Here is a 23,778-nt window from a genome sequence, read left to right on the forward strand (position 1 = left end):
TTAATATAGAGAATTCAATAAGTATTAAATAGTTCTTGGAGCTGGCAGAAACTAATGTGCTATACATTTTTTGTTTCTTTTTTTAAGGCGCTGATCCATATGTCATCATTAGCTGTGAAGGGCACAAAGTTCAATCTCCAGTCATCAAGGACAACTTGGATCCCAAATTTGATGTCAAAGGCTTGTTCTTCCGAAAGAAACCTGGACAGCCTATTATTGTTCAGGTAAATCAGCTGAATAATGCGTAACAATTATTTATGTACTGATTGTGATCAATTCATTGGTAGCTGTACTCAGTAAAATGGTACAGGTGGTTTTGAGAGCAGCCTCAGGTGACAACTCTATTTCTAGGACTAGAATTATAACTGGCAAGACCATGAAAAAAGCAAAATAAAAAAAGGAAAACTAATGCAGCTTCTACATTTAAACATCTTTTGGGCTTAGATGCACTTTAATTTAGGCTGTGTTTTAGTATTTCCCTTTGCGCCTCTCTTGGTAGCTATATATCAGGTCATGTGGTATGTCCAAAACCAAAAAGGAAGGACAAACACATGCGTATATTAATAAAAAAAAATCTATATAGTGTGTGTGTGTGTGTGTGTATGTATGTATGTGTATATATATATATATATATATATATATATATATATACACACACACACATCTATCTATCTATACACATCTATCTACCTGCCTACCTAATATAAATATATATATATATAAATCTATACATATACACATATATACACATATATATGTGTGTGTGTGTGTATATGTATATGTGTATATATATATATATATATATATATATATATATATATATATATATATATATATATATTAGGTAGGCAGGTAGATAGATGTGTATAGATAGATAGATGTGTGTGTGTACACACACACACACTATATTTTTTTATTAATATACGCATGTGTTTGTCCTACCTTTATGTGTGTGTATATATAGATGTGTGTGTATGCATAGATGTGTGTGTGTATATATATATATAGATGTGTGTGTGTATACATAGATGTGTGTGTGTATATATATATATATATATATATGTGTGTGTGTGTGTATATAGGATACATTTAGGGATGTGGTACTGCAGTCTTAAATGTTAGATATATTATGTCATGTAGGTAAGTGAAGAGAGGAGTGGAGGAGCTGGGCCAGCACAGACAGTAATTAGACACTCCCAGAAAAGGAGAGGGCAGTGACATGGACGAGGGAAGCTGCTAGGGATTTGTAAGGCTACGTTCACATTAGCCTTGTGTGCAGGCGGCAGAGAGGCGTTTGGGAAGCGTTTTTACCGCTTCCCAAACGCCTCTGCCAATTCTGCACATTACAGCACATGGTGCTGTTCTAACAGGAGCGTTTGCGTCGCGTTGCGTCGCGGCAAAACGGACGCCTCTGGACGAGTCAGGAGGCTTTGAAGCCTCCTATTCTCGTCTATGGTGCCGCTCCGCAAACGCCCGGCCGGCGTTTGCGGTGCGGTTGCGAGGCGTTTGCGGAGCGGTAACACCACTCAAACTGCATTATAGGCGTTTGTGGGGCGTTATTAACGCTCGGCAAACGCCTAGCAACCGCCGCTAAACCGCGCATGCGGCGTTTGCGGAGCGTTTGCCGAGCGTTACAAAACGCTCCGCAAACGCCGGACCAACGCTTGCCAAACGCTATAGGGGCGTTTGGCAAGCGTTGGCAAAACAGCCTAGTGTGAACGAGCCCTAATAGACAAGAAAGTGCAGCACTGGGATAAATAAATAAATTGTCCAAAGGACTCTGCGTAAAAAATCACTATAAACACCAATTAAATAATTCAATCTAAAATCAGAAATGGTATATCAAAAAGTTCCAATGTAAACAGTATATAAAGTGACTCTCGTGCTTAATGACTCTGGATCCAGTATCAGTGCAATAGTGGTAAAGGTAATAATTATTGCGCCTTATGTTAAAATCCAGATGTCATCAGACAAGTATTAGGTAGATGGACTTCCCTCTCAGAGATGGTGGGTCGTCAGGTTAGATGTTATGGGGTTGGTAAAGATGGTCCTCGTCCTTATAAAACTCCTTTGCATTCAACCTGAAGTAACTCTCTGGATATGCAGATCAACCTTCAGGGTATGGCAATCCATCCTAGAGTAGTGGGTCTGCTGGGTTAACCACCTTCCGCCCGCCCTATAGAACAATGACGGGCGCAAGGTGGTTTTCTCATTCTGATAGGACGTCCTATGACGTCCTTCCATTCTCATTGTGCATGCGCAGCTCAGGGAGCGTGCAGCGCGGCGATCTCCAGTGCGCTGTGTCCCGCAGACACAGCGGATCATGGAAAGAGCCAAAGATGTCGGATCGGTCATGTGATCAGCTGTGTCCAATCACAGCTGATCACATGTAAACACGGAAATGCTGGTTACCGGCATTTCTCTCCTCTCGAGCTGTCAGCGTGAGCCACCTATCAGTGCCCATCACTGCAGCCTCATTAGCGCACATCAGTGAAGGAGAAAAATTACTTATTTACAGAATTGTTTGTTTAAGAAAAAATAAAAATCCCATAGTGATTATATACCAGCAAAAGAAAGCTCTATCTGTCTCCAAAAAATTATAAAAATTTCATATGGGTACAGTGTTGCATGACCGCGCAATTGTCATTCAAAGTGTGACAGTGCTAAAAGCTGAAAATTGGCCTGGGCAGGTAGGGGGTGTAAGTACCCTGTAGGCGAGGGGTTAAAGAGCTCCCCCGGGGGTAAGTACAAGGAAACTCCCATAGTGTAATAGTTATAAACAACTTTATTGTGATGCATCAAATAAGGGTCAAACAGACAGGACTAACCATCTGGTATTAAAGATGGACACCGGAGCTCCACGTTGCTCCGGTGCCGTGACGTCACGGCGTGATGTGGCTCCTCCTGACGCGTATCGTGTACAAATATGTCCTCAGAGGGGGGTCGCCAAAGGGATTTGATTCTTGTTGGAGTAGTCAAAATTTCGGGCAAGTTCATAGGCATATGGCAAGTGAATAGAAAAACATTTATGGAAAGGAAAAGCATTGCAAGTTCTCATTTCATTTACTTGATTTTCTTCTGTGCTTTTACCTGCATTTTTTTTGGTTGGTGACAGGGGCTCTTTAAACTTGCCTATCCTTTGTTCTGCATATGGTCTGCTAAAAGTGTAGAGACAAAACCCCCAGAAAACAAGTCAAGTTTTGGAGCCATCAGAGGGCTGAGGGCTTTCTCCCCAACCTCATAATACAGCGCTGGGTTCCTGATCGACCAATCAGAAGCACCATCTCGTGCAGGGTGGATTTGATTTAAATCACTAGTCAGTAAGGCTTGATTTAAATCCTAGTTTTCTACATAAAGACTAATTCTTGCTGGTATAACTTTAATATACATAGTATATTATTAAAAATCTTCATAGTAGATGAAGATTTTTAGAATAACAACTTTTCTTATTAGTTTTTTTATCCCCAGTTTAATAGGTTAATCATTCATATTTGGACAACTTTTCTGTTGTACTTAGGAAGGAGAAAAATAATCATTACCTTAATAATAACAATTTAAATAGATTTATTCATCTGAAACAATAACATTCCAGCATATGTGATTTGCTTAAACATCCATGTTTGGTAACTAATTTGGCTAAACAAAATATATATATTTTAAGAAACGTAGACTGTCAGCCCCTTCCTCCTCACACTTAGTTTCACTTTCTTCTTGTGCAGATCTATTCCACTCCAAACAATCAGAAAAATATTGTTTCTATTCTATTCACTGAACTTCTTGAAACTTAGCAGTGAAGGGGTTGATTCTGTATTCATAGGTTTGTAGAAGTTAGGATGAAGGTCTTTTTCTTAACTCTGTTCATGTTATAACATTTTTGCTGTGAAGAAGAGGCATGTGATCTCCGCTGAGTCAAATTCAGTTTTGAGAACTGCAAAAGTAAACCAATCATCTGTGATAATATCTTGTAGGCAGAGAAACTGCCCAATAATCTTACAGAAACCTCTGGAAGAGCATGACATTGTGAATGGATTCATGGAATTTATTTACCAAAAACATTAAACATATACAGCCTTATTCTACATAATTAAAAAACTAATCTTTATTTCATGATGGAATAACCTTTGGATGGTAATATATTTTCCTCAAAAAGCATTTTATTCAAAAAAATCCGATTTAAATAAAAAAAATCCGATTTAAATAAAAAAATCCGATTTTTTTGAATTTTTTAAAAAAATCATTGATTTTTATCCACCCTGATCTCGTGTGATGGAGGGGAGTGACCAACCACGCGCCCTACTGCACCTGGGTGGTTTTCATTGTGTTTTTATTTTTTTTAGTCTCCCATCCCTTTGTTCTTCCAGGTCTGGAATCACAACATAGTGAAGGATGAATTCATGGGTCAAGTGGTCCTCTCCGCAGAAGCCAACAATCAGCAGTCCCAGCACAGCCTCCCCCTCCAGGACAAGAGTAACAAATCCAATCCTCAGGTTTCTGGTTCTGTCCAGCTGGTCCTGTTCACCTGCAACACCCTCACCGGCATTTAACCGCCATGTGCCATAACCGCCAGATAGACATCTCCACAGTGGGTGCCTTTTGGAAGACCAAGGATTGTTGGACGGTTGAGCTTCTTTACAGACCATGGACACCTTGGTGCATCTTCTCGTGTCCTCCTTATTCACCAATATCCACCGATGACCATATAGTAAACTATCCAGCGAGATGCATGTGGTCTGTATGCTTTTCAAGGCCAAACAAACTTACAGGGGACCGCATTCAGTGCTGGTAATCGGTGACTACACGGCCATATCTTGCTGTCCTCCTTCATTCAGGTCTATTCAAGTCATTATATTTAGTATTGCATCTACTATAGGAAGAATTTATTGCCAATAACAAATCATTATGTTAAGATCATATCACTAACAAGTTTTTTATATTCCTTTTAGGATATCAACCAATGTATTTATCAAATTCTATTTTCTGTGGACTTCTAGGTGAAGCTGACGGTGCTTTTTAAAGCCCAACTGAACTTTCAGCTTAAGTCGCCTAAAAAAAAAACATTCCAGCTGCATTAATAGAAGAGATGTGCAAAGTCTTACATTAGAAAGCAGCCACATACGGAGTAGAAAAGTCAGTTCTCTTCCAGCATGGTGTATAGAAAGACCAGCGATCTGTGTGGAAGCAGTGGTCTCTCTGCAGAGATCCATCATGTCTCCTGCTGAGTCAGAGCCTGAGCTGTCCAATCTGCATGGAGCATGAGCTGATTGCAGATCTATAGGTCTGACACAGGGGGGGGTGTTGGATCTCTGCAGAGTGGTCACTGCTTCCACACACAGACCAAGGGTCCTTTACAGTATGCTGGCAGGGGGACAGGCATGTCTACTTTCTTCTCTGGTGGCCCCTGACTAGGATTGTCCCTTTGATCTGAAGCCGCCAAAACATCTTCAACATCCAACATACCTCCAGTGAATGCACAGTGTACAAAAAAAATCCTATTTTCTTCTTTGTTCGTTGGAGACATGGCTCTGCTTTAGGCTCGGTTCACACCTATGGAGTTTGCGTTTCTGCAGTGTTTTTTTGCGTTTTTGCACATGCGTTTTGTGTGTTTTTTTTTTCTGCCAACTTGTTGCTGGGCAAATTAAAACGCATAAAAAAAAAACTACACTACATTCATTTCTCCATTGAGGTCTATAGAACCAAAATGCAACATTTTGCGTTTGAAAAAAAAAGTCCCTGATCCTTTCCAAAAAATGCACGCGGAGATGCGAACTTGTCCCATAGGAATCATGTTAAATGGACTGTAGTGCTTTTTTGCAAAATGCACCGCAAAACGCATAGGTGTGAACCTTGACTTAGATTCTCACCTGCTGGGGATAACGCCACCTGCAGGAGAAGGCGATGATTATTTGAAAGCAGGTGCCCTCCAAGGAACGCAGAAAAAATGATTCTGCAGTGAATATAAACCAATCCAATTTTTGGTTAGAGACATCCCCCTCTTTGGTAATTCCGGTACAAGTGCAAAACACCCAAGGATCAAAGTGCCTGCCTATGAGCCCAGGTTATGTATGGGCGGCCCAATTCGTACACGTAATGTTCGTCTGACACCTGCGCCATGTACATCTTCATGTGCTTCACGATGAGTACTGAGTACTCTGAATATCTAGGGTCGCATTGGGGGGCCAATGTCTGGGGTCTCTGTTGCACACGCTTGTGGAGGCTGGAAGAACTTTCCCAATATTTTCTCTAATAGATGAATTCCCATGATCGTCAGCTCCATCTAGTGGCCAAAATACAGAATAGTTTTCTGAAATTCCTCAATGAGATAATATACTGCATTTTGGCCGCTAGATGGCGCTGAAGATCATAGGAATTAATCTATTACAGATAATACAGGCATACCTTGGTTTATGTATATAATGGGTTCTCCGGGACGTTTTGTATTGCGAAAAATTTGTAAAAAAATGTGGTTTCCCATAGGAATGCACTGAAAACCAATTAATCCGTTCTGGAGGTCAGAAAAAAGTAAAAAAAAAAGTCTTATCTGTTCAAAACTCTTTATAAAGTGCACTCTAAAGGCATACATACTGTACAGGGAACCGATTAAAAATTTCAAGACTGGCTTCAAAACTCAATGCAAAAACCGCTCCAACACCTCCACACTCGACTCCACGTGCTACCCACAGACTCCAGCATGCACAGGGCCGGCGCTATATACCTCTCAGGCGCAATTCATCCTGGGGAAACATGCTTCGTATTGTAAAAAAAATTTGTAAATGCATTGAAATCCAATTAATCCGTTCCGGAGGTCAGAAAAGGTAAAAAAAAGTCTTATCTGTTCAAAACCAAAAACTGCACTTTAAAGGCACCGGGCTGGTGCTATAAACCTCCCAGGTGCAATACATCCTGGGGAAACTTGCTTCGTATTGCGAAAAAAAATCGTTAATGCATTGAAAACCAATTAATCCGTTTCGGAGGTCAGAAAAAAGTAAAAAAAAAGTCTTATCTGTTCAAAGCTCTTTATAAAGTGCACTTTAAAGGTACGGGGTCGGTGCTATAAACCTCCCAAGCGCAATGCATCCTAGGGAAACTTGCTTCACATTGAGAAATCGTAAATACATTGAAAACCAATTAATCCGTTCTGGAGGTCAGAAAAAAGTAAAAAAAAAGTCTTATCTGTTCAAAACCAAAAAGTGCACTTTAAAGGCTGGTGCTATATACCTCCCAAGCGCAATGCATCCTGGGGAAGCTTGCTTCGTATTGCAAATAAATTTGTAAATGCATTGAAAACCAATGAATCCGTTCCAGGGGTCAGAAACGATGCAAAAACCAATTCAATAGCTCCACACTCGACTCCATGTGCTACCCACAGACTCCAGCATGCACGAGGCCGGCACTATAAACCTCCCAGACGCAATGCATCCTGGGGAAACTTGCTTCGTATTGTAAAAAAAATTTGTAAAGGCATTGAAAACCAATTATTCCATTCCGGAGGTCAGAGAAAAGTAAAAAAAAAAGTCTTATCTGTTCAAAACCAAAAACTGCATTTTAAAGGCACAGGGCCGGCGTTATAAACCTCCCAGGTGCAATACATCCTGGGGAAACTTGCTTCGTATTGCAAATAAATTTGTAAATGCATTGAAAACCAATTAATCCATTCCGGAGGTCAGAAACGATGCAAAAACCAATTCAACAGCTCCACACTCGACTCCATGTGCTACCTACAGACTCCAGCATGCACGAGGTCGGCACTATAAACCTCCCAGACGCAATGCATCCTTGGGAAACTTGCTTCGCATTGTAAAAAAAAATCGTAAAGGCATTGAAAACCAATTAATCCGTTCCGGAGGTCAGAATAAAGAAAGAAAAAGTCTTATCTGTTCAAAACCAAAAACTGCACTTTAAAGGCACAGGGCTGGCGTTATAAACCTCCCAGGTGCAATACATCCTGGGGAAACTTGCTTCGTATTGCAAATAAATTTGTAAATGCATTGAAAACCAATTAATCCATTCCGGAGGTCAGAAACGATGCAAAAACCAATTCAACAGCTCCACACTCGACTCCATGTGCTACCCACAGACTCCAGCATGCACAGGGTTGCTGCTATATACTTCCCAGGCTCATCCTGGGGAAACTTGCTTTGCATTGTAAAAAAAATTCGTAAAGGCATTGAAAACCAATTAATCCGTTCCAGAGGTCAGAAAAAAGTAAAAAAAAATGTCTTATCTGTTCACAACTCTTTATAAAGTGCACTCTAAAGGTACGGGGTCGGCGCTATAAACCTCCCAGACGCAATGCATCCTGGGGAAACTTGCTTTGTATTGCGAAAAAAAATTAGTAAACCGAGGAATTATTTTCAATGGATTTTCATTCGTAAACCAAAAGTTACGTTAACCGAGGAGTTGGTAAACCGAGGTACGCCTGTACAGGGAAGATTTATCCGGCTTTCATGAATGTGGGTGACGTGCGCCCCAACAAGTGTTGTATAAATAGGCCCCTTGGGTACAAACACCGGCCAGTTGCTGGGACTTCAATAAAAAAATAATTCCAGTCCATGAAATTTTGTCTTTTAATAGGTGAAGCCGTACTGTCAATGTAAGACTGGCAAGTTATGGAGAAATGACAGATCTGCCCTTTATAACGATTGTTGACCGATCTGATCTTCCGCAGGTCGATTCTTTGCTCTAGACCAAACTGCTTGGATGTCTGCCTCCTTGTGTACATATTCTTGTTATGTTGCAGAGCATGCTTCGCCTATAACCTCATTGTCACGGTATACAAATGAATGGGCATGATTAAGATTTACTGGTGCCAGATCATAGATTTTATATCTTTCTTCCTCTTCAATAATCGGTAAAATGAGGGTTTTGCTGGTTTAGGAATCTCAAGGGTGTCAAACTGGTGGCCCTCTGGCTGTTGTGAAACTACAAGTCCCATCATGCCTCTAGCTTTGAGGGTCATGCTTGTAACTGTCAATCTTGCAATGCCTCATGGGACTTGTAGTTTGGCTACAGCTGGAGGGTCGCCAGTTGGACATCCGTGGTTTAGGTGATGAGAATAGTGAGGACCTCTGTGACCAAGCCCTGGTGGGCACAGGCAAAATGCATCAGCAGGCGTGGCCAGAATGGTGGCTGAGGCCATTCCTCAACATTGGACTCCTGGGGTAGGTTGAGCAGCGTCCATCCCTTCACTTAGGTGATGAGAAGCCGTTGACTGTAGGAGATGGCTTTGATGTTCACAAGACCAAGTCAATGCACGTAGCTCTCCAGCAAACCCTACTGACGCATTTCACCCCTACATGAGCTGAGTCACCAAGGGTTTGGTGACTGACTGTGAGTGCCTTTTTCCCGGCGTCCTAAATTCAAACATCTGTTGTATCTTTTTTTTTTTTTTGAAGAACTTTATTGAAACTTCTACATTCACAAGACCAAGTCAAAGCACATAGCTCTCCAGCAAACCTTACTGACGCATTTCACCCCTACATGAGCTGAGTCAGCAAGGGTTTGATGACTGACTGTGGGTGATGGCTTTGATGTGATTGCGCTTTTCCCGGCGTCCTAAATTCAAACATCCGTTGTATCTTTTTTTCATTTCTTTAAAAAACTTTATTGAATCCTGTACGTTCACAAGACCAAGTCAAAGCACATAGCTCTCCAGCAAACCTTACTGACGCATTTCACCCCTACATGAGCTGAGTCAGCAAGGGTTTGATGACTGTCTGTGGGTGATGGCTTTGATGTGATTGCGCTTTTCCTGGCGTCCTAAATTCAAACATCCGTTGTATCTTTTTTTCATTTCTTTAAAAAACTTTATTGAATCCTGTACGTTCACAAGACCAAGTCAAAGCACATAGCTCTCTGGCAAACCTTACTGACGCATTTCACCCCTACATGAGCTGAGTCACCAAGGGTTTGATGACTGACTGTGGGTGATGGCTTTGATGTGAGTGCATTTTTCCCGGCGTCCTAAATTCAAACATCCGTTGTATCTTTTTTTTTTATTTTTTTGAAGAATTTTATTGAAACTTCTACATTCACAAGACCAAGTCAAAGCACATAGCTCTCCAGCAAACCTTACTGACGCATTTCACCCCTACATGAGCTGAGTCAGCAAGGGTTTGATGACTGACTGTGGGTGATGGCTTTGATGTGATTGCGCTTTTCCCGGCGTCCTAAATTCAAACATCCGTTGTATCTTTTTTTCATTTCTTTAAAAAACTTTATTGAATCCTGTACGTTCACAAGACCAAGTCAAAGCACATAGCTCTCTGGCAAACCTTACTGACGCATTTCACCCCTACATGAGCTGAGTCAGCAAGGGTTTGGCGACTGACTGTGGGTGATGGCTTTGATGTGAGTGCATTTTTCCCGGCGTCCTAAATTCAAACATCCGTTGTATCTTTTTTCATTTCTTTAAAGAACTTTATTGAATCCTGTACGTTCACAAGACCAAGTCAAAGCACATAGCTCTCCAGCAAACCCAACTGACGCATTTCACCCCTACATGAGCTGAGTCACCAAGGGTTTGATGACTGTCTGTGGGTGATGGCTTTGATGTGAGTGCATTTTTCCCAGCATCCTAAATTCAAACATCCGTTGTATCTTTTTTTTTTTAATTTTTTTAAAGAACTTTATTGAAACTTCTACATTCACAGGACCAAGTCAAAGCACATAGCTCTCCGGCAAACCCCACTGACGCATTTCACCCCTACATGAGCTGAGTCAGCAAGGGTTTGGCGACTGAATGTGGGTGTTGGCTTTGATGTGAGTGCGTTTTTCCCGGCGTCCTAAATTCAAACATCCGTTGTATCTTTTTTTTTCTTTTTTTTTTTTTAAAGAACTTTATTGAAACTTGTACATTCACAAGACCAAGTCAAAGCACATAGCTAACCCTACTGACGCATTTCACCCCTACATGAGCTGAGTCACCAAGGGTTTGACTGAAGCAGGCCATAGCTTATGCAATGTTCTTTCCTTCCATCTGTGCTCGATTCCCCCCCCATTGACACACTCAGTGTTGATGGGGGAATCATTCCCACATCGTGGCGGGGATTGCAGGGAGCCTTCCCTGCCTGCAGAACACAATGATTAGGGTTGCCAGCTTATAGCCAGTGGCACTAATCGTTCTGGAAAAACCCGACAGGCTGGTTGTACACAGGTTGATCAGTGGATTGACTTGTGTACAACCAGGGTGCCAATACATGGATCAAAATTTAGCCGGTCTCTGCTGAACCAGTCACCTTTTGATCCATGTATGGCCAGCTTAAGCCTCTGTTGGGGCGAAACGCGTCAGTAAGGAATGAGCTGGGTCTAGCAGAAAGCTATGGTGATGTGACTTGGTCTTCGGAATGTATTCATGTAGAAATAAAGCTTTTTGAAGCAATGGAAATAAAGATGTGATGGATGTGACACTTTTCCAATCCAAGTTCACTACCCCGGGGTAAAACGCGCCCCCATTAGTTCAGCACCCACAGCCAGTGAAGGTGAGCCAGAAGACCGCCCGCAGCTACAACATTGTGTGGGGATTCTAGCTCTCCTTGCAGTGGAGACCTCACTCCCTCTGCTGGGGGGGAGTTCTGGGAGCAGCTCTACCACCATCACTGTGGTACAGGGCCACTGAGACGGCCAGCATTGATGTGGAGAGCTGTGTATGTATAATTCACCCCAGTGAGCCAGCTGTCCTCCTCGCCCATCTTCAGGTATCAGGCTCCGCTCACACCAATGCGTTTTTTATTGCTTTCTGCAGAAACGCACTACAGTCCATTTAACATGGTTTCCTATGGAACATGTTCACATTGATGCTTTTTTGAGCTGCTGCGTTTTTTTTTTAAAGCAAGAAGCAGCGTTTTTGCTACACTAGAGTTCAATGGAGAAGCTGCTGAAACGCATGGTAATGCGTTTTTGCCGCATTTTGTTTTTAATTTTTATTTTGTCCAGTAACTAGAAAAAAATATTCCACTTTAACAAAAAAAAAAAAGAGCTGAACAAAATTCAAAACGCTGTAAAAACATGTAAAATATGTGTGTAGAAATACGTAAAACAAACTGAAAAATGCACCGGAGAAAGCAAAATGCATATATGTGAACCAAGCCTAAAGGTGACTGCTGAAAAATGTACAACAGTTTTTTTTTTTTTTTTCCCAGCAGCAGCTTTCCTAAAGGTGAACTCCAGCCAAAACGTTTTCATTTTTGACAGAGCAAGGGAAGTGCTTTCTATGTCACCAGCCCAGCTGGAGGCGCTGCTGCTGCGCAACTTGCTAGTTCCATGGCGGCAGGCATATCACTAGGTGAGCAAAACATGACAGGTGCTCTTTAAGGCTCCATTGACACTTATGTGACTTGTCATGCAACTTTGGGGTCCAAAGTCGCATGACAAGTCACCCCCCATGTTTCCCAATGGGTACCATGCATATTATTATTATTAATATACAGGATTTATATAGCGCCAACAGTTTGCTCAGCACTTTACAATATAACGGGAGCCAATACAGCAACAATACAGTTCAATACAAGGGGGATAGGAGGGCCTGATCCTGGGAACTTACAATCTAAGAGGGAGGGGCTAGTGGTACATCTGTGGTATATCTGTGCAACTTCAAAGTAGTTCCTGCACTACTTTGGTCCGACTTTCATGAGACTTGAGGGCAGGGGCGGGCTGACCATTTGGAAACTCACTGCCCGGGGTCAGTAGGGGGCCCCAAGAGATGCCCCTGGTTCCTTTTTCATAGGCTTTTTTGAGTTTGGGCAAGGACACAGGGGCCCCATGATCCCCTATTGCCCGGGGGCCTCATGATCCCCTATTGCTTGGGGGCCCCATGAGTTGTCAGTCCGCCCCTGCTTGAGGGCCATAGACTTCAATGTAAACCCTCCAAAGTTGCATGAATGTTGTACGTGCGACTTTGCACAGCAGAAACAATTATCCTTGGTCAAAGCCGCACTCATCTAAAGTCGCACCGTAAAGTCACATTGAAAATGTATTTATTTATTTCAGGTACTTATATAGCGCCTTCAATTTACGCAGCGCTTTATATATATATATTGTACATCACATCAGGGGCGGACTGACAACTCATGGGGCCCCCAGGCAATTTGGGATCATGGGGCCCCTGTGTCCTTGCCCACACTCAAAACACACCCAAAATAGCCTATAAAAGGCACCAGGGGCATTTTATGGGGCCCCCTACTGACCGCGGGCCCTTGGGCAGTGCCTGAGTGCTCGAATGGTCAGTCCGCCCCTGATTCACATCAGTCCCTAACCCTCAAGGGGTGTACAATCTAAGGTTCCTAACTCACATTCATACATACACATACTAGGGACAATTTAGACAGGAGCCAATTCACCTACCAGCATGTCTTTGGAGAGTGGGAGAAAACTGGAGTACCCGGAGGAAACCCACGCAGGCACAGGGAGAGAATGCAAACTCCAGGCAGGTGGTGCCGTGGTTGGGATTCGAACCAACGACCCTAGTACTGCCAGGCAGAAGTGCTAACTATTTAGCCACTGTGCTGCCCTCACATGATTTTGAAGTCGCACCAGTGTGAATGGAGCCTAAAAGGGCACAGTGCAGCCAATCGAATTTGTCTCATCATCTGATTTTTACATTTTTTTAAAAAAAGAAACTGACCATGAGAGTGTCTGCCGAAAATGTTCCCTTCCTGGCTGCCATACTGACCTTCTTTTCTTTGAGTTTCTGGGGTGGATTTAGTAAAGGCAAATAGTCTGCGCAATCTGCAACGGCCAATTCACAGCAGTGCGTTGATCTGCGTTTTTAGCCCAGTTGTAAAACGCAGATCAATGGAAGGACATCTGAAAAACCATCATTTCCGATGTGTCCTGTTCACCCCATAATGCTGCGTTGACCTGCGTGACGTTAGAATGCAACATGTATGCATTTTAGTGCAACGCAATGGATGTAATCGAATGACAACGCAATGCACAGGATATCCTGCGAAAATGCGGTACGCTTTAACGCGCGCTGAAATGCATGCCAACGGATGTCAGAGCGCGACTAAAGAGGGTGGAAATGTACATCCATGTTCGTGCAAGTCAGTGTGAATTGGCCCCAAGGCTAGGGTCACACCTATGCAGTTTGCGTTTTGATGCGTTTCTGCAGTGTTTTTTGTGGTGTGTTTTTTCACATGTGTGTTTTTTTTCCAACCTGTTGCTGGGCAGATTAAAACTCAAAATGCATCAAAAACGCACTAGATGCATTTCTGCAGCATCTCCATTGAAGTCTATTTCACCAAAAACGCAAAGTTTTGTGTTTGAAAAAAGTCCCAACAAACGCGGAGATGTGATCGTGTCCCATAGGAAATCATGTTACATGGACTGCTGGGCGTTTCTGCAAAACACTTAGGTGTGAACCTGGACTAAGGGCAAGTTCACGCCATAGAAATGCAGTCCGGATACGTTTCTGTATGCACATTTGTGACACATTTATCATGCGTTCTGGTGCATTTTTAATGCATTCCGATTCATTTTTTTCCCTCTTTTTCTTCAACTTAAAGTGTTACTAAACCCAAAACAGTAAAATCAGTCTGTATATGCAGTAAACGTGCTTGTTATACTCACTGTGGAACCTAAGGGGTTAATACTCTGTTTTGTGTAAAAAGACTGTTTGATCCTGTCTTCTCTGATCCTCCCCTTCTTCCAGTGTACCCCTCTTATCTCCTGATAAGACATATCAGGTGGAGTCACTCGGCACATGCCCTGTTTGGTGTGTATTCCTAGAGAGGTTTTTCTTTTCCCCTTGGGAGAGTACATGTGAAAAGTACAGTCCCAATCAGCACTGTCCAGATAGAGGTCAGGGGTCCTGCATCCACCTAGAGCAACATGAAAACTCCTCCTACATGCTTTAATTGTGTAATTGCATTGTGTAAAAAGGCTGTTTGATCCTCTTCTTCTTATACTGTCTCCAATCCATCTGTTGATAGAACAGATCCTTGGGAACAAGCTGCACATGCTCAGTTTGGTGTGTATTGCCAAAGAGGTTTTTGTTTTTTTTTCTTGGGAGAGTGCATGTGATCAGCACAGGGCCAATCAGCACTGTCTAGACAGAGGGTCAGGGGTCCTGCAGCCTCCTAGGACAGTCAGGAGAGAATGAAAACTCCTCCTACAAGCTTTATGCAGTGCTCTGCTGGACACTGATAGAAGTCACAAGACTGCTCTATCAGTTTATATTTACTAAAATAATTGCATTTCCATGTTCTGTGTACTGTGGGAGACCAGATATTGTGAATGCAGGATCCTGGGAGATCAGATATAGTGAATGCGGGGTCCTGGGAGACCAGATATAGTGAATGCGGGGTCCTGGGAGACCAGATATAGTGAATGCGGGGTCCTGGGAGACCAGATATAGTGAATGCAGGATCCTGGGAGATCAGATATAGTGAATGCAGGGTCCGGGGAGACCTGATATAGTGAATGCAGGGTCCGGGGAGACCAGATATAGTGAATGCAGGGTCCGGGGAGACCTGATATAGTGAATGCAGGGTCCGGGGAGACCAGATATAGTGAATGCAGGATCCTGGGAGATCAGATATAGTGAATGCAGGGTCCGGGGAGACCTGATATAGTGAATGCAGGGTCCGGGGAGACCTGATATAGTGAATGCAGGGTCCGGGGTTTAGGAACACTTTAATGCTGCTGACCTCCCTCAATCTATGAAGGTGGATTCTGGGACGTTTCTGTATTTTGTCTATGTGCCTATGAGAGTCTGAAGCCATATCCGTGATATCCATCACCTCTACCGGGTCCAAAATGCCAAATGTTTGTTTTTTTTCCTCTGTTTAACATTTCACGTCTTATGATTCATCTGTGAAAATGTCAATTTTGTAATTTTTTTAAAAAATCTGTAGGATTTCAATGTGCGTTTTGCTTTCGATTTGGGTCTGTGGTTTATTTTTTATATTTTTTGTTGACGATTAAACTTTTTCTATTGTATTCCATGTTTGATCATTATTCTACGTTTACAGATATGCACTTTATAATCACGATAACATGTGACAGAGATACCTTTCTATTAAACGTCTGTCTCCACAATCCTGTCTGGTTTCTAAGCTCAATCTTCATTTGAGTATATTGTGCCTTCCCTGGTTCCCGCCTTCCATGCTGACCAAATTAAAAAAGAAAAACTTTTTTTTTTGTTGGTTTTCATTACATACCTTATTTTAGAAACGGTGATGTCATCACTGGTTCTCTGTGCTTTTCCATGCAATGCAGACAGATCATGGCTGGTGGGAGGGGCCAGCAGCGTGCTGTACATAGCTTCCTGAAAACCTCACCACACTCTGCCTCAGTCTTTTTCTCAGGAGTCCTCAGTCCTAAAGCAAGCAGTGGGCTGGATCTTGGGTGGAGCTATGCAAATAATCCAAATGCCTTGATCTAGTTGGATGTCGGCCAGGAGGAGTGGGCGTTCTACATGTGATGCAGAGCCTCCATGATTAAGAGCCCATTCACACTTGGAGTGGGGACTGGGGGTCCAAAGTCACATGAAAAGTCACACCCCATGCTTTCCAATGAGTACCATTCATATCCGTGCGACTTGACAGTAGTTCCTGCCCTACTTTGGTCTGACTTTCATGCAACTTGAGTGCCATAGATTTCAAGGTATACTCTCCAAAGTCACATAAAAGTCACACCTGAATGATATACATGTGACTTGAGGGCCATAGACTTCAAGGTATACTCTCCAAAGTCGCATGAAAGTCACACCTGAATGATATACATGTCACTTGATGGCCATAGACTTCAAGGTATACTCTCCAAAGTCGCACCTGAATGATATACATGTGACTTGAGGGCCATAGACTTCAAGATATACTCTCCAAAGTCGCACCTGAATGATATACATGTGACTTGAGGGCTATAGACTTCAAGATATACTATCCAAAGTTGCATGAAAGTCACACCTGAATGATATACATGTGACTTGAGGGCCATAGACTTCAAGATATACTCTCCAAAGTCGCACCTGAATGATATACATGTGACTTGAGGGCTATAGACTTCAAGATATACTATCCAAAGTCGCATGAAAGTCACACCTGAATGATATACATGTGACTTAAGGGCCATAGACTTCAAGATATACTCTCCAAAGTCGCACCTGAATGATATACATGTGACTTGTGTGCGACTTTGTACAGCACAATCATCCTTGGTCAAAGCCAAAGTCGGATCAGGTCGCACTGTAAAGTTGCAATAAAAGTCTCACAAGTGTGAATGGAGCCCGATGTGTGACTTTAATTCCATGCGACTTTGCCTGGGTAATCTTCCTGTAATATTGGATCCAAATTGCATCAAGTCGGATAGAAGTCGCCTTGAAGTACTTCAGGAACATTTTCTAAAGTCAGAGCGACTTCAGTAGTGCCAATTAAGACCAGGGCTTTTTTTTCTCAGAAAGTAGGCGCAGAACTCCTCCCCTTTTGAGTCACTCCTTGTCTCCGCCCCCTACCCACCTCTGAGCACTGCCCCTTGGTTCCACCCCCTACTTACCTCTCAGTACCGCCCCTTTTAGAGAATTCAGAACCAAGTATCATTTGTATGTGGTAATAACAAGAAAAGCAGTAAAATAGATCCCCTGCAGCCAGCAACAATAGAACCCCCCATGGAAGAATAGATCACCCCAAAAATAGCCCCCCATCAACAATAGGACCATACTAGCATCAAAAGATCCCTCAATAACAATAGATCCCCCAGCAACAATAACCCCCCCAACAACAATAGACCCCCACCAAAACTACAGTAGATCTCCTAGCAGTCTGCAACAATAGAACCCCCAAGGAACAAAAGATCACCCCAACAATAGCCCTCCCATCAACAATAGGTCCCTACTGGCATCAAAAGATTCCTCAGTAACAATAGATCCCCAGCAACATTAGATCCCCCATCAACAATAGAGTCCCACCAGAAACAATACAGTAGATCTCCTAGCAGTCAGCAACAATAGAACCCCCCAATGAACAATAGATCACCCCAACAATAGCCCCCCATCAACAGTAAGTCCCCCCTAGCAATGAAAGAGCCATTAGTAACAATAGATCCCCCAGAAACAATAGACCCCCACTAGAAACAATACAGTAGATCTTCTAGCAGTCAGCAGCAATAGACCCCTCCCTCAACAGTAGATCCCTCCTTGTAGCAATTGCCTCCCACAACAATAGAACCCCACCAGCAACAATAAACTCTGCGGCAACAACAGATCACTCCAGTGACAATAGATTCCCCAGCAGCCAGCATCAATAGACCCTCCAGTAACCCATTCAGTGGTAGAGGTCCCCACTGAAAAAAAGTCCTGATTAAGTCTAGGTTCACACCTATGCAGGTTGCGTTTGAGACGTTTCTGCATTGTGTTTTTTGCACTTGCGTGTTTGACACGTTTTTAATGCATGTTTTTTTTTTCATTTTTTTAAATTTTTCTTGTTGCTAGGCAGATTTTAATTGCAAAACGCGGCAAAAACATAGTACATGCTTTTCTGCAGCATTCCCATTGAAATCTATAGAACCAAAAGCGTAACGTTTTGCGTTCAAAAAAGTCCCTGAACCCTTTCCAGAAAACGCACCGGGTGAAACCACGGAGATGTGAACCTGTTCCATAGGAAATCATGTTAAATGGACTGTACTGCGTTTCTGCAAAATGAAAAAAAAGCTTAGGTGTGTACCTAGGGCAGTGTTTCTCAACTCCAGTCCTCATGGACCCCCCAACAGGTCATGTTTTCAGGATTTCCATTATTTTGCACAGGTGATTTGATCAGTTTCACTGCCTTAGTAATTACCACAGCTGTTTCATCTGAGGGAAATCCTGAAAACATGACCTGTTGGGGGGCCATGAGGACTGGAGTTGAGAAACACTGACCTAGGGTAAGACTAACCTGGGATTTCACATGTCATGTGACTTGGGGGTCTCCGAAGTCGCAGCAGTGTGAACCGAGCCTAAAAGAACTGAAATCCAGTGAATGAAAATGGCGAGGAAAGAGCTAGCTGATGCTGGGTGTCCTCCAGAACTGAAATCTGATGAATGTATGGGGTGAGCCAGGGACAGTCAGGCTGTGGAGGAAATGGGTTAATAGTTTATTTTTTATTACATAGTATGTATTTATGATTATTTTTATTTACGTGGGTATTTATTTTACATTTACACCGAGTTCCAAGTGATTATGCAAATTATATTTTTCTCATTTACCTAAATAATTGATGTAAATAACAGTCAGCATAATTCTCATGTTATCAACTATTAAGAGTACAATTCACATTTTATTGAACAAACCTCCTAATGATAACAGGATTTTTTTAAACATAAAACACTTACAATGCACTGTTCCAAATTATTCCGCACAGTAAGTTTCAAAACACTTTATAGGTTGTAAAGAACTGAAAATTGTCATTTGTTGTGTTTGCAGCATATTTACTGAAATCAAAAGCTATTTCAATCAAACTTTTAACAACATTTTAACTTTTTAAACATTTTAACAGGTCACGTTACATTGTAACATAGGACCCCTTATTTGATAGCAGCTTCACAAGTCTTGCATCCATTGAACTTGTGAGTTTTTGGACAGTTTCTGCTTGAATTTGTTTGCAAGATGTCAGAATAGCCTCCCAGAGCTGCTGTTTGGATGTAATCTTCCTCCCACCCTCATAGATCTTTTGCTTGAGGATGCTCCAAAGGTTCTCAATAGGATTGAGGTCAGGGGAGGATGGAGGCCACACTATGACTTTCTCTCCTTTCATCCTCATAGCAGCCATTGATGCAGAGGTATTCTTTGCAGCATGAGATGGTGCATTGTCATGCATGAAGATGATTTTATTACGGAAAGCATAGTTCTTCCTTCTGTACCAGGGAATAAAGTGGTCAGTCATAAACTCCACATACTTTGCAGAGGTCATCTTTACACCTTCGGGGGCTCTAAAGGGGCCGACCAGCTCTGTTCCCATGATTCCGGCCCAAAACATGACTCCACCACCGCCTTGCTGACATCGCAGCCTTGTTGGAACAGGGTGGCCGTCCACCAACCATCCAATACTCTATCCATCTGGACCATCCAGGGTTGCACGGCACTCATCAGTGAACAGGACTGTTTGAAAATTAGTCTTCATGTATTTTTCTGCCCAATGCAGCCGTTTCTGCTTGTGAGCATTGGTTAGTGGTGGCCGAATAGAAGGTTTATGCACAGTTGCAAGACTCTGGAGGACTCTACACCTTGATGTCCGTGAGACTGCAGAGGCACCAGCAGCTTCAAATATCTGTTTGCTGCTATGTAATGGTATTTTAGCAGCTGCTCTCTTGATCCGATGCATGGATCTGGCAGAAGTGTTCCTCAATGTGCCTTTATCTGCACCAACCCGTCTCTGCTCTGAATCAGCCACAAATCTCTTAATAGTGCGATGATCACGCTTAAGTTTTCGTGAAATATCGAATGTTTTCATACCTCATCCAAGGCATTGAACTATTTCACTCTTTTCAGCAGCAGAGAGATCCTTTTTCTTCCCCATATTGCTTGAAAATGGTGCTCTGCTTAATAATGTGGAACACCCTCCTTTAGTAGTTTCCTTAAATTGGGCTCACCGGCCAATCTAATTAATAATTTGAAACAGGGTGTATTTATTATTATTAACATCACCCTAACAAAAATAAATAAGAAGAAAATAATAAATAAAATACCCAACCCCTAATCCTAACCCTAACCCAACCTTAACTTTAACCCCTTACCCTAACAAAAAACAAAATTATAATAAATGATTAATATTAATAATAAGAAGAAGAAGAATTAAAAAAAAGAAAGAAAAGCTGATGGAAAAGCTGAAGCAGAAACACCTAGCAATGAATGACGTAACAGATGATATTTTTCTCTATTGGTAATAAAAAATACCCCAAAGCTCAAAAAGGGCTAAAAACGCTGTATGCAAATATGCATAAAACGTGCAAACATTGCAGTAAAATATGCTGACACGCTGAAAAACGCTACGCTCAGATGTGAATGGAGCCTTAGTGGTTACAACTTTAGATTTAGGAGGTCTAGTGTAGTGCTAGAATTACTGCCCATGACCTGACTTTGTGGTGATACCTCACATGTGTGGGATGATCGCTGTTTGCATGTGTGCGGGTCCGATACGCGTGTGGGCGCACTTACATTTTTTTCCTTAAATATTTATTTTTATTTTTACACTGTCGTTTTAAAAAAAAAAGAATGTAAACATCCCTTGGGACAGCAATAGGCCTGTGACAGGTACTCTTTATGGAGAGATCTGGGTCAATAAGACCCCAAATCCCTCCTCTGCACCTAAAAAGCATTCAAAACACCACCAAGATCGATGTTTGGAATGTGTTTGAGTCTTTATCAATGGTGCTGGGTTATTATAGCGCAGAGCTGATCAAAGCTGATTCCAGCTTTTGTTCGGCTCACCGACCAGCCGGAGGACACACAGGTCTCCTGGTGGGATGGGAGTTCCCGAAAAAGCTGTCCCCTCCCGCTGCTAGTAACAGCGATCAAATTGTTCTCCAATTGTTCATTGAAGAGAGCTGACTGCTGGCTCTAAAAAAACCTGGCAACTGCCATTTCCAGAGGGAATTTAGCAATGGCAGTTTGTATACTCAAATTCTTATGAAACAGTTGCTGTAATGAAGATAAGCACAAGGTGGCACTATGGACACACACATTCCAGGAAAAAGATTTAAAGTGCTGCTATGGAAAAGCTTCTAAAGAAGTCTAAAGCGAACCAGATGCCGAAGAAATGTATTCACCGTGCCAGTGGACTCTGAAATCTGCGGTTTAATTACATGCGCAAATGTTGCTGGAAATTAAAATTGCAAAATCATTAACTGTATTGCTATGTAATGTGCTGCAAAATGTTATGAGCTGTAAATCCTTTGAGACTACTACAACATGGCTTGGAAATACACCTACACATCATGACCAGGGTGCAAAACAAAGGTTCTGAAGAGCATTCTGTGGTGGGTCGCTTTTGGCAGTGGTGCACCTGAGAGGCATTCAGGAGACAATACTGCCCCCTCCAGATTACCTACATTTTTTTTTTTAGGTTCCTGAATGACAATACCATGCTGCAACCAAGACCCTACCATTTGGCTCACTGTTGTGGTGAACTCTTTTTCACTTTTTAAGCTTCTCAAAAAACATCTTCAAGAAATGCAGAAGTCGCTTTAGAGAAGCTCAAAAAACATCGTCAAGAACCGAAGAACTGGCTTGGAGAAGCTAAAAAACATCTTCAATATTACAGAAGTCCAGTTCAATGTGACTGCTACTAACCTTTGTTACATTAACCACCAATTCTTCCTGTCCACAAGCTCTGGTCAACACATTTGGGCTGATTTAAGGAACTTCATTCCACCAAGCACCTTTTTTTCCCTCAAAACTGGTTTCTTAAGCCTGTTACACATGGTAAGTTGTGCTGGGATGAACGAAAAAAAAAAACTGAGGAGGTCTCTGTACTTATGATGCAATGTTAGTATAGCGATCTCCCCGCTGTGCTATTGTGTTCTGATGGGGACTGCCCGACCCCCCCACCAGAACACACCGGTCAGCACTCGCAGCCATTGGCTGAGAGTGCTGATTGGATGCTGGTTTTCCAGCAAGCCCATTCGACAGAAGCCTGCCATGAGCTCTGCTTCTGTCAAACAAGAACCTGTGCACACGAGCTGAATGTTGGCCGGTCCCTATTGTATCCGGCTGATTTTGGCCGGTGTGTATGGGGCTTTATTGTAAAACCTCAAAAGTCTTTAATGAGAAAAGTAAATTTGTACTTTTGAAATCCCCAAAAAAATCTACAGTATCTGTCTAAATGTCTAAAATATCATCTAATCAGAGGTGTAGCTTGAAGTTTGTGGTCCCCAGTGCAAAAGTTGAACTGGTGCCCTCCCGCTACCATTCACCAATTCCACCATGCGCCAAGATGCTCCCAGCGTGCCAAGATACTCCAGGTGGCTAAAGAGTTACTTCAGATCTTTATTTAAATATATATTTTTTTGCACTACATTGTTTATTAGCGGAATCACAAAATAATGAAGAACATTTCTAAATGTTACATGTAAAAGATAAAACAGTATTGAGGTAATACATAAAGCTTGGTATGTGAATGAGGCCTTGGGGCTCATTTACATGGGAGCTTGTGGCTGGAGCTGTGTGCAGGCAGCCTATGTTATGCTATGGAGACACAGTAACTGTACGAACACAGCTGCAGGTCCTAGTTTGACAAGTGTGTGGATCAGGGGTGGACTGACCATTTGGAAACTTGGGCACTGCCCGAGGGCCCAGGGGCAGTAGGGGGCCCCATGAGATGCCCCTGCTACCTTTTTCATAGGCTTTTTTGAGTTTGGGCAAGGACACAGGGGCCCTATGATCCCCTATTGCCCGGGGGCCCCATGAGTTGTCAGTCCGCCCCTGGTGTGGATGCATGTGTATGGCCCCAAACACAGACAATGAAAGTTCAGGACCATTCACCCACACCTGTACACCGGTCAAATTAGGACCTGTGGGGCTGTGTTCGTACAGCCTCTATGTCCCCATAGAGCAGGGGTGTCAAACTGGCGGCCCTCCAGCTGTTGTGAAACTACAAGTCCCATCATGTCTCTGCTTTGGGAGTCATGTTTGTAACTGTCAATCTTGCAATGCCACATGGGCAGAGGCGGACTGACCATTTGGAAACTCGGGCACTGCCCGAGGGCCCGGGGTCAGTAGGGGGCCCCATGAGATGCCCCTGGTACCTTTTTCATAGGCTTTTTTGAGTTTGGGCAAGGACACAGGGGCCCCATGATTCCCTATTGCCCGG

General features: G+C 42.7%; 1 protein-coding gene across 1 annotated transcript in view; it reads left to right on the forward strand.

Annotated features, from left to right (window-relative positions):
* The window catches only part of CAPN5 (calpain 5), a 176,651-nt gene extending 160,616 nt beyond the window's left edge, over window positions 1-16,035 (forward strand). Inside the window, exons 12-13 of the mRNA XM_089676752.1 lie at window positions 88-224; window positions 4,362-16,035. Of these exons, the coding sequence (XP_089532878.1) occupies window positions 88-224; window positions 4,362-4,544 (320 nt within the window). The 3' untranslated portion in view covers window positions 4,545-16,035. The remainder of the gene's footprint in view (window positions 1-87; window positions 225-4,361) is intronic.
* Window positions 16,036-23,778: the final 7,743 nt, after the last annotated feature.

This window comes from Staurois parvus, unplaced genomic scaffold, assembly GCF_062004578.1.
Source record: "Staurois parvus isolate SC_StPar_1 unplaced genomic scaffold, SC_StPar_1.0 ptg000173l, whole genome shotgun sequence".
NCBI lineage: Eukaryota > Metazoa > Chordata > Amphibia > Anura > Ranidae > Staurois > Staurois parvus.